Source organism: Serinus canaria, chromosome 2 (genome assembly GCF_022539315.1).
Source record: "Serinus canaria isolate serCan28SL12 chromosome 2, serCan2020, whole genome shotgun sequence".
Taxonomy (NCBI): Eukaryota; Metazoa; Chordata; class Aves; order Passeriformes; family Fringillidae; genus Serinus; species Serinus canaria.
Window position 1 is genome coordinate 94,658,198 of NC_066315.1, and position 17,464 is coordinate 94,675,661.

A 17,464-nucleotide genomic window follows, 5' to 3' on the forward strand; every position below is an offset into this window, starting at 1 on the left:
ACACACCAACGCTTTAGCCTAAAAGCAGATTTGTAGAACCAGGGCATATGGCATAAGAGAGAAACCCTCTGTATGCACAGCAGACAAGAGGTTCACTTCCTCACCTCTGACTGCCCTTTGGTAGCACGGCTTCCTTCTGTGCCCATAACCCTGCCCCAGAAACCCCAGACCAGAAAGACTTTATTCCTCTCTTGCTGTCCCTTTGAGCTCAAAGTCTGTTTTTAGAGCCCTGTCACATGCAACTTTCCTAATGAAGCACACGTTCTATCATTCTTATTTTATTTTTATGAACAAAACCTATATTTGGACAGAAGTCTAAGGCCATGCTTAGAAGAGTAGTGCCCAGTTTGATCAAGTAACAGCACTCAAATCCTCGTTTACAGACTTGAAGAGGATCACCCAGCCTGGACAGTTCTTTAATGGGGAAGAGGGACTGCAGGTATGCAGCACTAGGGACTGTGTTTTTGTGGCAAAGCTAAGGGAAGCACTGAAAAAGGGAACAGCAAGCTGTTTAGTGCAACCTGTGAAGAAGCAGCTTCTCTTTGCAAGGACTTAGGCATGTAAACAGACTGCAGCTTTGCTGGTTTTGCTCTCTGCTTCCACACTAATATTTTAAAAAGAAACCACTGGGATTGCCTCGTTACTGGTGAGCACTCATCTGTGATTTTCTTCCCTTCTGTGCTATTTGCAGCTATCTCTAGTGAAAAACCCTCACTGGCTAAGCATCCCAGTGACTCTCTGACCCTGAACAAAATAATTCTTTGTGGTGCCCAGAGTGTATTAACAGAACACAGGCTGGAGCTCTGAGCACAGGCTCCTGACCTGCCATTCTCTGGTGAGTTTGTGTATCAAAAAAACCCTGAACAAAACAACATGAAACCACATATAGGTGCTTTTGAAAGACTAGATTATTGATCTGTGTATGATATTAATTACCTAAAAAAAGTTACATTTATCTTTAACAGAGTGGTCTGAAGGTGACTGAGAAAGCATCAGTAATAAGCCCATCTCATTTTCAAATTTCTAACAGCTGTATTTTAACAAGCTTTTTTTTTATTAGTGGCAAATAATATTCTTGTAGTGCACAGTGCTATAACAATCTTAATTTTATAATTTTAATAAAGCAAGTGAAACTGTCCCTCAAATATTTTTCCTTGAAGAGACTGACAGAAAACTTCTTCTGTTTCAAAGATGATTCAAGGAACATCCGAAGAATTTAAATTTTCCTTCTCTTGTGGAGGAAAGTCTTATTTTTCATTAAAGAACAATGGGAAAATCCAAATGATCTGTGCCTAAAGAATTTGTGTGTGCAGAGCATGATGCAATGAGCTATCTTGAGGAGCGGGGGAGTAGGTGTGAAATTCCCAACAACTTCAGTGTAAAACGTTTCTCACATCTAACCATTGTTAAGATTTCAGAGTTTTCCCATTCACCCTTAGGAGGAAGCAAGACCTTTCAAAAATGTTATGACAAGAAAGGAAGGGGAGAAAGGAGGGAGAGAGATAGGCTTAAAAATAACAAGTAGGGTAGGAAATTTGTCTAAGATTATCCATCCCATCCTGGCCTGAAATCCCTGCCTTGAAACAGGCTCAAAGGGTAAATCCACATAGTTCAATGAAGTACAGCATAGACACCCAAGCTGGCTGGCTGAGGTAGTTCACACCCTGGAAGCAAAGGAGTTGCACTAACTGTGGATGGTGCTGAGAAATACACTGCAGGAAGCACTGCACTGAAGAGGAGCAGCCAGGCTGCACACCAGTTCCATAGCAGATCTGCTCTTAGCTCCATCTTGTAAAAATATTTTGGCCTGCCCATGACTGCAGTTGATATCCAGAGTATCCTGCAATGCCCAGCCAAATAATTCTTAATGCACAGAGGTAGTGTGTTTTGTTATTTAGGTATAATATCACAATGATTTAATAATTATTAATAACATGGAATATTTAATTTCTATACTGATTTACAAATTCTGTAATTTTATAGCATAAATTGGAATGCCTTACCTGTGACGATTTATTTTGTTGTCTGAGTGAAACTAGTATAACTTTTTTAAAAATATAAATAATGACTGCTTTTATTTCATGTAGCTTTGTAAGGATGACATATGGAAGAACTATTACACTTTATGTTTCTCTGCCTTAGGGCTATTCAGGATTACAATGTTAGGTTTTTTTAATAAATTAAAAAGTGTAGATTATGGGCACATGCATTTCTAAAGCCTTCCTAAAGAAACTATAGGCTACTAGGTTGGTTCAATTTTTAAGAATTTTGAAAGCAGTAACCTTCAAATACCAAACAGAAGCTTTTTTGAATACTGTGCTGGAAACCTTCTGGAAATACAAATAATATAACAATCTCCTAATTTTTACTAGAAACAGAACATGTTTACATTTTTGATAACATAAGGAGGATTGTTATGGTTCCAGCTGAGGTTTTTAAACATAGGTTTCCTATACCTGAAAGAGACTGGGATAGCATGTCTATTCCTGTTAAGATGCTTATATATCTTCTAGGATGAGAGCACCATCTTGTGTTCAGTGTAAATAGCTGTTGCAAAGCAGGAAATGTTGCATTATAATGAATTCAAGAAATATAAAATTTGTTTGAATATTATGATAGGAGGTATTCTTACACATAGCACTCACAGCCATCAAAATAAAATATTTTCATTAAAAATAATGCAGAATGAAAATGTTTGGTATTTTTAATATTGTATATAGGATTTTATAAAAGCTATTTTTTTACATAAAAATAATTATCGGTTCAACTACAAACTAGAAATAGAACTTTCATAAATTTCATAAATTCAATTTTTCAATAGAAATTTCATAAATTTTTTCATTAGTTAGTTATTTAATGTAGAATATAGCATTTTTTTTGCTGTAAAAATCATAAAAATCAAAGAATTTATTAGAGACTTTGTCAAAATATGTCAGGTTGAATTATATGTGTAGTTCAAATTTTCTCAGTTGTGTTATAATTATTATGAATTGTTCATCGTGCTGAATATGCTATTCCACTTCTAGGCCAGTACCTTGGTAGAGCTTGACTTCAGGCAGCTTTGAGACAGGAGAAATAATACAATTGTGTGTTCCCAGCTGTTATTTTTAATTTAAATATGAAGTCACATTTTTTTAAGAGAGCCACGGAAGGGATGGCAGGGACTCCAGGATATGATCTAGTCCAATCCTTTTGATCTAAGCAGGGTCAGCTACAGCAGGTGGCTCAGGGCTGTGCCCAGCTGGGTTTGAATATCATCAGTGATGGAAACACCACAATATCACTCAGTAAAGCTGATCTTGCACAGAGGCTGTTTAACCAGTCTCAAAGTAAAAGTTAGTTCTTGCATTTAAAGGGAATTTCCTGTATTTCCTTTAGGGCTCATTGCTTCCTGTCTTGTCACTGGGCATTGCTGAGAAGAGCCTGGCTCTGTGTTCTTCACTCCCTCCCAGTGGGTGTTTGGATGCACTGACAAGAGCCTGCTCAAAACAGTCCCACCTTTCTCAGCCTCTCCTCTCACCTCCAATATCCCAAGCCTTTAAAGGCCTTCATGGCCTCTTGCTGGGCTCACTGCAGACATCTGAGTCCCTTGTGTGCAGAGGAGCCCAGAACCTGACACAGCACTGCAGATGTGATCTCTCCAGTGCTAAACAGAAGGGAAGCATCAAACCTCTCAGCCTGCTGACAATTCTGCTTTTAATGCAGCCCAGGCAGTGGTGGCCTTCTTGGCCACAGGGGCACATTGCTGGCTCAGGGTGATTTTCAAGGTGACCTTATTGCATACTAGAATGTTTTCTGCAAGCTTGCTTTCAAGTCAGTCAGTCCCCAGCATGTACTGGTGTATGAAATTCCTCCCAAGGCACAGGACTTTACATTTCCTTTTGTTGATCTGCTTGAAGATCCTGTTCACCCAGCCCCTTGAGGCTCCAGTCAGCAGGACTTTTCAGAGATAGCCAAGAGTGGCTTCACAATGATGTGAGTCACCTACTGGGGGCATCACAATGGGACCCAGGAGTTCACGTCTGTCCAGTTGATGGAACCTTCCCTAACCTCAGCTCCTTCCACTCAGAGTAATCATATTTCTGCTGGGATCATGCTGCCCTACTGCCACCACTTATATGTATCCTGCCTAACCTTGAGCTTGGTCAGGAGCTCATTGTCCATCCATAACTGCTACCTTCGCTTGATTTTCGGGCACTCCAGATATTCAACAGCTGAGCTTGGAGGAGGTGATCTTACAGAATCAACCAACTCTCCCTGAACTTCCAGGACCGCCTCTCATGGCATTTGTCCACCCATACCCCTCAACAGCGAACTTTTGCTGTTCTGAGGCCCAGAATTATGATTGTGCTTTTTGGTTTGTTCCTTCTGTGAAGCATCTCAAACTCCATCATCTCATGCTCCTGACATTTACCTTCCCAACTGATTCTTGTTCATAAAAGTATGAGGAACAGCAGAACTACCCTCATCAGCTCTGGGATTAGCTGTAACAAGAAGTTATCAATGCACTCTGGAAACTTTCTGGCTTGCTTGCACCCTGTTGTGGAGGACCCAGGACATCCCTCTGGCTGTCCTGAGCAGCCAAGACCCCTGCCAGGGGTCTCAGAGACCCTGGCACAGAGCCCAAAATGCTTGTGGTTTTGATTATGACCCTTGATCTTCATCTAAGGTTGGAACAAGTTACCAACCTTAGATGAAGATCTGCAAGCCACAACAAATAAGTAGAATGATAGTGAATTTATCACAGGGTGAAAAAGTAGCTTTTGAAGTTTTAGAATGGGGGTTCAGGGGGCAAGATGGAGCAATTGGAGCATGTCCTGCCTTTCTCCTTCTTTTTCTTGGCCTCCATCTTCTGCTGTGATGTTGGCACTTTTAGATTTGTTTAGAGTAGAAGCCCACTGTCTAACATAGGTGATAGGTATTGGAAAGTATTTGTAAACATGTTATACATATTTTTTAGTATAAAGACATAACACTACCCCGGGGGCAGGCAGAGTGCCTCTGACTTTCTTGCTGAGTGGACCTAGAAAGGACAGGAGAAAGAATTTTATAGCTAAGACACAAAAAACAGCCTTGAGACTGAGAAATGAAGAGCCCTGACTCCTTCTTCAAGCACAGGGCTGGGAAAAGGTACTTTCCAACTTTTCTTGGGGTCACTCTGACCAGCTAGAGACCCTGACAGATGTGTTGCCCTCCACAGATATCATGTGGTTCAAATCCCCATAAGGACCAGGGCCTGGGATTGTGAGGCTGCTTCCAGCTGCCTGAAGAAGATTTCATTGACTGCTTGTTCCTCATCAAGTAGTCCAGACACAAAGTACAATATTGGCAGCTTTCCACTGGGCTTTCCACTAATCATGACCAAAAGGTCACTTGGTTCCTCACCTGGGTGAGCTCTCTGCATTCCTGCTCTCCTCTAATGTAAAGGGCATTTATGTAGTGATGGGGAAGATCACGGAGTGATAGAGGATGGCTTCTGGTGTGTAGAGAGGTTTGTGCTGCTTTATCTAGTTGAAGGTAATGATAGCAGTAGTTTCCTTTTGTGAAAACATCCACAAGCTTGCTGTCACATACTGCTTAATTCCACTGTCATCCTGGGTTCTGTAACAGCTTTAAGACTGCACCAGGACCAGATCCATCTTGCTGTGAAAGAATATGGTTTACCATCAGTTCATTTTTCTTTATTTTATTACTAGAATGTCCTTGATGTAGCATCCCAAGACTCCTTTGCTGTTCCTTTTTTTGGGCAAGAAAGCAAATTTTCCCAATGTACAACAGGGCTGACAAGTTTTCAGCTTCCCTTTATGCTTTCATTCATTCAAAAAAAACCCCTTAATTAGAGTAGGGGAAACATATTGACTTCTTGTCCAGTTTAATCACTCATGGGACCACAGAGAGAACCTGGCTATTTTAATTTTACAAACATGAACAAGGGGGAGTTGTTTGTCATTAGTTTTCTGAATCTTACATTTGGGTCTTTCTCATTCTAAGTTTGCTGTACTGGTTCTGAAATAGCTTTGCTTCACTGTTCATCTTATTTTGACATATTTATTCACATAGGATTTTTCTTCCTCCACCATTCAATAGCACAATTTAAGAAAACTTAAATTTTCATTCTTTTTTCCCCCTTTCTCTTCCTTTTCATTTCCAGATGTCCCTGTCACCTTTTTGCATAATTATTCATTCTTAAATCTGAAAAAAGGTCTTTTTATTGCTCTTTATTTTCTCTGATCTATGAAACATTTCCCAATATTTTTTTCCTTTGATAGAAAATCTCGCTATTTCTTTTAGTGAAGAAATAACCAATTGACATTGTTTTTTCCCATAGGCTCCTCTCTTTCTTTGTCTTATTTTCACTTCCTTGTTACCTTCTTTTATTTATCCTTTTCTACTTATCACCACCTATACTTCTAAATTCAGACAGCACTCTGTCCTTCTGACTTCACTTATAAGATCCTTCATTCCACTCTGAAAGTTTTCTTGCATTTTGGTTGGGGTTTTTTTTTTGGTTGGTTGGTTGGTTGGTTGGTTGGTTTTTTTCCTTCGTGAGTTTCATCACATAACCTATCTTAATCCTGCAAATATTTGTTTGTTTGCTTTTGTTTTTAATATGTCCCCATTTTTCCTGTGTCACTCCTTGATGTTTCTCTGTTTGATATTTGGGTCTTTTTTTTGGTACACTGTATTTTGAATTGATGCCTCTTTAGATCTTCCTAGGTTTCTCACTTCTTTTTACTCAGAGTAGGCAGTGAGACTGATTCTGTATGTGGGAAACATCCTAAAAGATCCTCACCTTGCCTGGAAACAGGGATTGCAGCTAGAGTGTGAAAGGACGATTATGCCTTTGATGTGTTATCTACGTGATGTGTCACATCATGATGTGGCACAGCATTCTCCAAGCTCAGCCTTCATTGTCTCCAAATGGCAGCAAGAGATAGATAAGGACTGTCCCTAAATATCTTCTTTCTCTAATATTCACATGTGCTCTTCTGATCTGTCCAGTATAAAGTAGAATCTTTTCTGTAACAAACTTAAAATGTGACCAGGCTCCCTGCACCTCAGGAGATGGTATACCAGATTTAAAAACAAAAACTGAACAGTGGACAGGCTGGTTGATGTCTTCTGGCTAAGAGGTACAGTATATAGAGAGTGTTATATCTGGGTGAGTTGTTGAATATTTGGGGCGTGCTTTTTGATATTAATGGTGTTTACTCTTTGCTTAACACACCATAACTGCTCCAAATATGCCAGTTATGGATATTTTAACTGAAACACTATTGGTAAGTAGAATTATTGACATGATCTATTGAGTCATTAAGTTCTGCAATACAAATCCTTTGTATTGTTCTTTGTTTGCAAACCACTAAACCATTCTCTCTGTTATGCATTTATGTTGTCATAGGAACTGCTTCAAAAGTTGCAGAGGAGAGCAATTTCTGTGAAGTGTCAAACTCGAAGTATTAGTAATATGAGCATCATAACTGCTTTCTGATTAGCTAGGGGTCTTAGTTTACTATTTATCTCTCCCTTAAAAATAATTATAATAACACTTTTGGGTTCCTTGAACTAAAAAAATACGTAAGGTGTTCATTTTTGACATTTTTACACTGACAAAGTTTGTAGCTCTTCTAAATTACCAAAGTCTTTCTCATTTAAAGAAGAGATATGAGGAACAATTTGTCTCTACTATATTATGCACTTTTAGAGCAAAACTTCACAACCCAACACCTAATGATCTCCCAAGACTTCCATGAACACCACAGTTTAGCAGCATCTTCAATACCTTCCAAAGGCTTTCAGGCAGTTTCTTCACATAATACATGGCAATCAGGAACACCATTTTCCTGCAACTTTAATCTGCATGGTTCTTCTAGGCCATAGGCTTCAGGGAAACTGAAGACTGTTGTGCTTCTTTATCTTCATACTTGTAAACAAAAGGGTGCTTCTTAACTGTAGCCTTTTTTATGACTAAAAGGTTTTTAGAATAATTTTACTTCCTCTGTGTATAAATGGTCAGACACCACTGATATGCACCATCAAGTACTTATCTTCTTTGAGTGGCACAAATTTTCTTATAAAATTGAGGTTTCAGCAAAAACTTTAAAAGATGTTATCTGTCACTCACTGGATCAGTCTGGGATGCAGTTAACTCTTTTTGTAGCAGCCATAGGGTGATATGTCTTGGATCTGTGGTTAAACTGTTAATAATAAATCAGAGACTTCCCAAAAATGTTTGGAATCCAACCCACTGTATCCAGGATAGTCATACCAGGGAAAGGTTCAGTCATTTCAGATGAAACTGAGAACCTCTTGCCACAGAATAATAAACAGTCTGTGACGAGTGCTCTCCATGCTGCATGTAAAATATTTAATATGCACAAGGAACACATGTTGTATAGCTTTGTTCTATTACAGAATATATGTCCACTCCTAGATGTGTTTGTAGAGGAGAACTGAATGATTTGCTCATTTAATGTCATTTATCATTTCTCTCACTTTTAGCCCCTTGTGAAGCCAACACATTCTTTTGCCACAGTAATATGTGTATAAATAATACACTGGTCTGCAATGGACTCCAGAACTGTGTGTATCCCTGGGATGAAAACCACTGCAAAGGTAACATGTAGAACTGAAAAAGTTGTCATTTGCACTGCATGAGATACAGCATATAATCTTCAGTTTCTTGCTAAGTATGTGCCAAATGGGTGAAAGCTCAGAAGAGTAATGCAGAGAGAGCATACATTCAGCAACAGAGAAAATGAAGGAAGGTAAAAAAATGTTAGTGGATTTTACTTTCAGTGTTTTCATTTTTTCCCCTGGTGTTGCATTGGTTGTGTCCTGCTGTCTGTTTATGCACTTCTGGGAGGCATTCTGATCACTTGGTCTCTGCTTTCCATACAATCTAAAGTATAATTAAATGCAATATTTTGGTTCTTTTGTCATAGTTGCCTTTGTAGTGGAGTAATATATGAGTAGCAGGTGTCTTTCAGCTGCATGCTATGCCCATAATTGCAGTCTTATAAAGGAAGGTGGAATTAACACTGTAAGAAAGCAATGAAACCTCTCTATAATCTAGTGAAATTGAAGTGCAAGGAACAAGCTTGTAAATATTACATCTGGAAATCAGATGTAGTATTTATTTCATAGGCAGGGAGTGATGCTCCTACCCATTTACTGACAATGGTTTCTAAATATTTCTGATGTTCTGTTAGAAAAACCAAACAAACAAGCCTCAAAACAGCATCTGTGTTGTCTTCAGGGAAAAGAGCTTAACAAACTTCCATTGCAGGCTAGGGAGACAGTTCACTTTTGTCTTGTATCCCCCTGTCTCCCCCCTACTGCAGATTTGTTCCTGAAAGCATGGGATATGCCAAATTTAGGAAGCAATCAAGAAAAAAAATTCAGAATGAAGTGGATTAGCAGTCAGCCCATAAATCTACTGAAGCCTGTAAAATCCTGACAAGCAGTGCAATAGGGTAAAACACAAATGAAAACATACACTTCAAAAGAACACAGCTAAACTGTGGCATAGCATAATATTCTTCAAAGAAACTAAACAGACAATTGGGAAATGATTATTCATTCTTTATTTCTTCACAATAGAGGAAAACAGAAAACCTTCATCACTCTTCAATTTCCAGAATGATTTTCATCTTTCCTTCGTCATGTATCTTTTATCAGGTCTTGTGCATTTATCCTCCCTTGTTTTTCTGACTACAAAAAGGAGGTTTGCTGATTCCAGCAGAAATGTTGTTTGCTGTAGTGTTGCTTTTCCTAACTCTGCTTTTTCTCCAGAGTCTATGTCAGTCAATTAGAGAAATACTGAGTGAATCTGCAAGCTTAGACAATGATCTACTGTAGAGTTAAGTTTTGGTAACTAGGAGATTTTGAAGAGATGAATGTTACTGTTTTGGTGCCAGTAACTTCCATTTCAAAGGCTTTTTCTTAATTCCTTTTATATGTCCTAGGTTGCCAGGAAAAATTACACTAAACTGGGTGTTGAAACTTAACCACAGTTGTCTTGATATGCCTGAGAGAGACTGATGCAAGCACTTTCAACTTGAATTTCTACAAGGCTCAGTCACCACCTTGTGTCTGCAGCCTTGTGAAAGCCAATCACAGAAAAAGATGCACAAGAAGAGGGAGAAACTGGTTTTATTTTATTATTTTACTTCATTTTTTTGCTTTATTCACAACACAGAATTTGCTGACTAACTTATTAGAGGCTCCTGAGTAAAGGGTAGTAAGTATGATCAGCTTTTAGATTTTTATGGCAGTTAAGAAAGGTTTTGGTAATTAATAGGGGGGAAAGAAAAGCAGAAATAACTTGCACAAATTTGTTTTTTTTTTCCCTTTCTGAAATCTAAATTTGAATAACTATTCTGTTTTCTCCTGGTTTAGCTTTTTCATTGAACGCTGCCAAAATTTCCACTCAGCTCAAAAAATATTAGACTTAAATCCTGTAAAATCTTGGTCTTTCATAGGACCTAATGTACTAGCTGCATATATTTACTGGGAGAGAGAGAAAATAATGAAGAGAACATCTGTAAAAGTCTTGGGGGCTTTAACAGCCAAATGGAGTTCAGAGGTGACACTGAAGCCATCTGCTTGTTATGGTGTTTGTGTTTTTAAAAAAATGGAAATAATTATTTTGTTTAATTAAACTTGCAATATACCCTGAATAAATAAGTTTCCAGGTGAATAGGCACACAAAGGATTTGTGTGTTGCTTATTTGGATTTCACAAATATCTGATTTCTTACCCTTTTCTTTTTTGCTGGTGAGATTGATTAAGTGAACTCAGAAATAGACTAGGCTCAGCCTTGCAGTAATCTGTGAACCCATCATGGTTGTTTTTGTTCTTGAACTGCAATTTGCAATTAATGCTGTGCTTTTTTCTTTTTTTATTCCCTGTCACACAGAAAAGAGAAAAGCAAACCTATTGGATCAACTTACCAATACCAGTGGGACTATAATTGGGGTGACTTCTTGCATTGTGATCATCCTCATTGTTATCTCTATTATAGTACAGATCAAGCAGCCTCGTAAAAAATTTGTCCAAAGGAAAGCAGACTTTGATCAAACAGTATTCCAGGAGGTGTTTGAGCCTCCTCATTATGAGTTATGCACCCTTAGAGGGACAGGGACTACAGCTGACCTTGCTGACGTTGCAGATGACTTTGAAAATTATCATAAACTGCGGAGATCCTCTTCAAAATGCATTCATGACCATCACTGTGGATCACAAGTGTCTAGTATTAAGGGCAGCCGTAGTAACCTCAGCACAAGAGATGCTTCTGTCTTGACAGAAATACAACCCCAGCCTGTAAAACCACTTGTTCAGCCCATGAACAGGAGAAATATCCTTGTCATGAAGCATAGCTACTCACAAGATGCTGCTGATGCGTGCGAGATAGACGAAATTGAAGAGGTGCCAACCACAAGTCACAGGCTGTCCAGACATGATAAAGCTGTTCAGCGGTCAGTATCAATAGATTTTTGATGAAGACTAACTATTGTGTGAGGACTTGATTGCCCAAACATATTCACTCTTTGATCAGTAAAGACATATTTTCTTTCCTCTTTATTTCTTGTTTAAATTTCTGTTTCTTGATAGCACATGCCATTATATGATCTCCTTCTGTCTCTCTTTCTCATCTCTGCTCCTCCTTCCTGAAGGATCCTTTATCTCCGTTTTACCTTTCTACTTTCTTTCTTTCTTTTTCTTTTACTGTTTTATATACACCTTCATGCATACACACATAGGTCAACAGAGGACAGGGACAATTTTTAAAAACCAAAGAAGATTGTGTGAATTTAGATTTTTGGAACAGCCACATTACATTTCCTTTTAACTGAGGTGGCCTTGAATACCATCCACTGTTGGTCTAACCATCTCTAAATAAATTCATCAATAAATTTAAGATACATGTGTCCATTTGAATACATGACACAAGAATGAGGAACACAGTCTTGGGTTAAGGAAACCCCTTTCCTCATGGCACATTGCCTTTTCTATAATGAATGACAGTATTTCCAAAACTTTACTGTATCTGTTCCATTATTGATCACAGCATTTTTGTTTGTCAAGACAGATTACAACACGAGCCAACATAATGAACACATATACATTTACATATAAAAAATGATTTTAAGGGAATATTTGTAAACAATAAAAAAAAAGTAAAATCAAGCAGAATATTTTTGATAAAAGAGCTATTTTTTCTGTATATTGCACTTTGAATCACTGTAAATATGAATGATTAAAAGTTTACAAGTAAAAGAAAAAGAAAACCAAAAATTGATGAACAATTTTTTTGAAAAAGAATACATAACCCTTTTTAAATATATTTGTGTTTTCTCTTGCATGCATTACTTATGCATTTCTTGTTATTGTTTACATGCCCTCCATATTTTCTTTTCACATTAAGGCATTTCTTTCTCTTAAAAAGAAAAGAAAGTTATTTGGTTATTTTAATCCCATTGCATGTCTATGTAAATTACTTCATGAATACCTATCAGATTATCAAAGAGTACTGTTTATAAAGTATCTATATGCATATATTTCTTTTCTTCTATGCAAACACTATTATTTTGAATGAAATAGCCATAACATTCCAGGTTCTGCCTCATTGGGTCTCTAAGCAAACATGAGTCTGAGTACAACACAACTAGGGTCTAAGAGAAAAACCTGAGGTAAGTAAACAAATCTGTACAGCAATTGAACCATCTGTTGCTTTCCATTTTATTTGTTACATTGCTAAAATGCACATTAGGTCTCAAATTGTATGTCATCTTATATGGAAACAGGTTTGAATGTTAAAAAATCTGAAAGCCAGATGACCACTTTAGCTTTGCAAGCTAAGCAAAACCTGTTAATTCCTTTTTCTTGATAGAATTTAAGTCAGCCCTTAGCAGGAACTGTCTTAATTCCAGCTGCGTGATAGAGTCATGTGCTTTGCATGGCTTTTGCATTTTATTTATTTATTTCTTAATTATTATTTATGGAAATAGAAGTTAGAGTCCCAGCATGTGAAATAGAATGTAAAACTTGGCTATTTAATTCAAGTCAGCAAGATGTGGAACTATGTGTTTTCAGTTCATTTTTTTCATCTAATCTTGTGAAGTGTTGGAGGAAGAGCGTGTGTTAGTATTGATGAATTTAGAGGTTCTAGCACTAAAGTTAATGTTTTCAAATTAAACTTACTTTTTGGAGTATTTTCTTATAATTTTCATTTTGCAAAATTTTTATCAGCACTTAATAAACATAATTTCAGATGTTTATAATGAGGCTATGGATAGCTGCTAGTCTGTCAGGTTATATATGTGGATATATAAACATAGATATGTGTATATACATTTTTATGTGTATATATGCATAAAGCAATTTTACAGTGAAATAATCCATTAATGGTTTTATTGCCTGTAGATAGTTTAAGTAAATATTTTTTCTGAATTTTTCTCCTCAGAGGGAGCATATTTTAACTTAGTTTTGATTTCAGAGAACTATTCATGCAGTCATGCAAACTGAATGGAAAAATCTATAATGAATTATCTCAGCTCTCTGAAAGAGAGAGTGGACAATTTTCCAATTTAATTTAATTGCCTTTATGCAAACCTAAGAAGTATAGACATATCTTAGCTCCTTAGCAAGATATTCCCATTGCACAAAAATATATTTCTTTTTTAATTTGGTTTCTGGCCACAAAGTGCTCCTTAGTTATTAAAATATTTACAGATTTGTTGGAAACTTGAGGAAGAAATTAGTTCCTGAGATTATCCTTCTATTTATTTACTTATTTATTTAAAGTCATAGTTGTCTTTAAGCTGATCTATGTCTGTTATTTACTTCTATGTTGTGTGATATGTGGAAGAAGATTTACATTGAACTTTTGTTATATGTACGTTGTTTTCATTATATAGACTGCTTGAGAATAGTGCGCTCCTGGGTGATTTTGAACATGCTACAATGAAATGGGAAACTATCGTCCTTGGAAACACCAGCTAGAGGTTTTATGGACTCTGACCAGCTATTCTCTTATCATGAAAATATTCAGCAGTGTTGAGTAAAATTACTAGAAGGCAATAAGACTTTGGTTATTATGCTTATCAGTCATTTATCTTTTTGTTTTTTTCTCTCTTCTTTTTGTTGCAAGTAAAATTCCCAATTTCAGGAACAATTTATTGAAATCAGGTATTTAGCCATTCATAATCACTTCAATAGAAACGTTTGTTGGATAAGCATCTAGCAATATGACTGAATTTGACATTGAGAAATTAATCTGCATGTATGTTACTGAATATTTGAGTTGGCAAAAATCCCTTTATTAGATACATTGTAAAAAGCATGCATTCACAGTTATTGCTGTTACTGTTCCATTTCTGTGTCATATGCTTGCTACTTGTAACTTTTATATAAAAATACATAAAATAATGTATAATAATTTCGTACCTTGAGTTTAATGCAATGTTTTCTTTTACCTAATTTACCAATCCTGTGTAATTCAGGAGATTAAGCTCAAAATGTAGTTTCTAGGAACTTGAAACACAGAGCAGAGAATCAACTGTCTCTCATCCCTCAATTACTGAACAAAATGCATTAATTTTTAAAGACTTAAATGAATTCATAATAGGTTGATCACCTAATTTCAGCTAAAAGGTTTTTGATAATCTATTCATTCCATTCTTTACTAGTAACTAAGTTATTTCCATGACAATTATTAGGAAGTTTACTTCCATCCAGTAGAGTAGCAGATTTTTATCAGTTACACAAATCTTATGGTTGGGTTCCAACTTTAGAAATACAGACACAAACCATTTCTTTATGTAAGATAAAATTGTATTTGGAATTCAAGCTGTAGGTATTGATAACCAACACCAAAATCAAATTTGAGAGCTTATGTTGTTATGGAATTACTATAGGTTGAAGAGCCACTATTATGTAAAGTTGAAAGCCTCCTCATCTAAGAACTCAAAAACCATGCATAAAATCATAGTTTAATTTTCTATTTAAAGTGTATCTTTCAAGTTTTCCTCAAAAACAAATCTCAGCTCCGTCTGAAATATCTTGAGGCATTCAAGGTTAGGTTTTTCTGCATGAAAATGTTGCTAGATTTACTAGAAAAATTGTAAAGAATTCCATCTATGTTCCTAAACTATAATTACTTGGGGAAAAAAGAAAACCCAAAAGACTGACATAAAAAAAAGGTGATCTGGATGAGCTATTTAAATATATTATATATAATTTGCATAATCAAAATACGGACAATCTGATTTCTAAAACCATGATGTAATAGTGACAAGAGAAGAAGTATTTCAGGTATTTGACCACTTTTATATTAACGATGTATTTTACTTTTTTTTTTTTTACCTTGAATAATTTGTTTGTTTTCACATATTAGCTAAAAAACAGTCCTCTGTCTTCTGCAGTCATTGAGAGTCATTGAGTCATGCCTCAGTTCCATGGGTTTGCAGCATGCACTAATAGTTCGTTTCCAGATCAGTATCTCTTCACAAGCTCATACAATTTATCACTGTTTTTTTCATTAACCTTTTCAAGTCCTTGTTTACCATCCCTTTTTTTAAATAAATGTTAAGATATTTGCCGCATCCATGCTTAAAATGGATGCACCCATGCATCCCTTACAAAATAAAGGTAGAGTTAAAGGCTTGCTAAAAGAAATGCATATATATGCAGACACTTGTATGAATATTTATAGATATTTAGTATTGGAGATAGTGTTTAAAATAAGGAAGAATCTAAACAGTAATTTAGCTTTTAATTAATTCTAGCATTCGTGCTGAACTTGTTTTTTAAAGTTGCTGTATAATTATATCTAAGTGCCTAAATCCCACTGTAACACAGAGTTTGTCTAGTCCCTCCTAAAAAAGTACACAATAAATCTAACCTTAAGATTTTTCCAGTGAAATGTTAACTGAAAGAACTGAACTGGAGAGAACATGGATATTAATAATTATATTGCATGGGCACCATTGCTTTCTTTTAAAAATATCTAATTGTGCCACAGAAAAAGGATGGAGAAACATAAATTGCTGAACAAGTCAAGCAAAGTGAGAATGGTAATGCTTGATCCTGGAAACTCCTTTAGAAACATAGTGCCTAGTAACTAGGTATATCCTAAAACAAAAACCATTGTAAGTACAAAATGCATGTATACTGGAGTAACAGGGTCAAATAATAGCTATTACAAATATAAACAAAAATGAATTCAAACACAGATAAAATACTATAATTAAAATATTTAATTTACAGTAATTGAATTCTTTGTATAGTCAGTGTGAATAATAGCCTAGTCCAGTGTACCACAAACAGTAAAGATAATATTTGCTTCTTATCACACAATAGAAGGATATCTTTATGAGACCTATGAAACCCAAAATATTAAAATGAAAGGGGTTGTTTCTGAGAGTAAACAGTTTTCCTTCCCTATCAGTATTTTTCATTATTATAAATCCACTTGTTTAAAACCAGAAGGAAGTTCATATAAGCTATAAAGTTTATGGAAAGGAAGTTTGGGTAAATTTACGCAATTGTATGTGTTAATATTGTATAACACAGTAAATTACTGAGGATTAGTTGAGCTAGTCCTAGCTTCATGCATTTTACCTCATGTTTGACTTAAACTAAAACTAAGAATTATATTTTCTAGATAATTTTGGTTTGACTGGTGCGATGAGTGTGATCTACAGCTATGTTGACAGGATGGTTATTTCTTAAATACTTTTAAAAAATGAGGTTCTATCATAGTGCATAGAAATATTTTTTATAATTTTGTGGTCTGGTTTTTTTCTTCCTCTCCAGGGATGAAGTAGTATGGATATACTTTTCTTTTTGCACCATAGTTGAACAGTCATGCCCAACCTTTTTTCTCTGCTGCAGGAAATATGGTCTTTGCAATTTGTCAAGGACTCTCTACAGCATCATTTAAAAAACTCAGGAATTTCATATTGTAAATCATCCCCATTTAAACTTTTTCTCTCTTCACCATTCTAAAAACAGCTTGGAAAAAAAGAGTCTGATAAATGTTTGCTCCTAATCCTTCAATTTTTCTCAATTTTTATGCTGTAGATATTCTCTTGAATCTATCAACAATGTAGCCAGTGAGAGGGAATAGGAGAAAGTAGGAAGGTTTCTTGTTAAAGAGAAATTGTTATCCCCCACACCCTCCCACACTCCTCAAAAAAATCAGACAAAGAAAAGAAACACAGAAAGGTATTATAATTAGAAGAAGAATATAAAGGACTTTTGCTTATACCTATTCCCAAATTTGACAGCATTTTTAGGACAAAAAATAGATAAATTCTTTAACCACCAAATAAAAGCATTCTGTTCATGTCCAGCCCCGAAAGAAAGAACTAATACTTCACAGAACACTGTGCTACAAATAAAAATTGGGGTTTTTGGTGTGTCTTCTACTTTATGTGTGAATCTCCCTGATACCACA

At 36.1% G+C, this 17,464-nt stretch overlaps 1 protein-coding gene across 1 annotated transcript in view; it reads left to right on the forward strand.

Moving 5' to 3' along the window:
• Positions 1-14,059, forward strand: part of NETO1 (neuropilin and tolloid like 1) — a 62,257-nt gene extending 48,198 nt beyond the window's left edge. Inside the window, exons 8-11 of the mRNA XM_009101699.4 lie at positions 8,503-8,616; positions 10,922-11,480; positions 12,621-12,695; positions 13,923-14,059. Of these exons, the coding sequence (XP_009099947.1) occupies positions 8,503-8,616; positions 10,922-11,480; positions 12,621-12,681 (734 nt within the window). The 3' untranslated portion in view covers positions 12,682-12,695; positions 13,923-14,059. The remainder of the gene's footprint in view (positions 1-8,502; positions 8,617-10,921; positions 11,481-12,620; positions 12,696-13,922) is intronic.
• Positions 14,060-17,464: the final 3,405 nt, after the last annotated feature.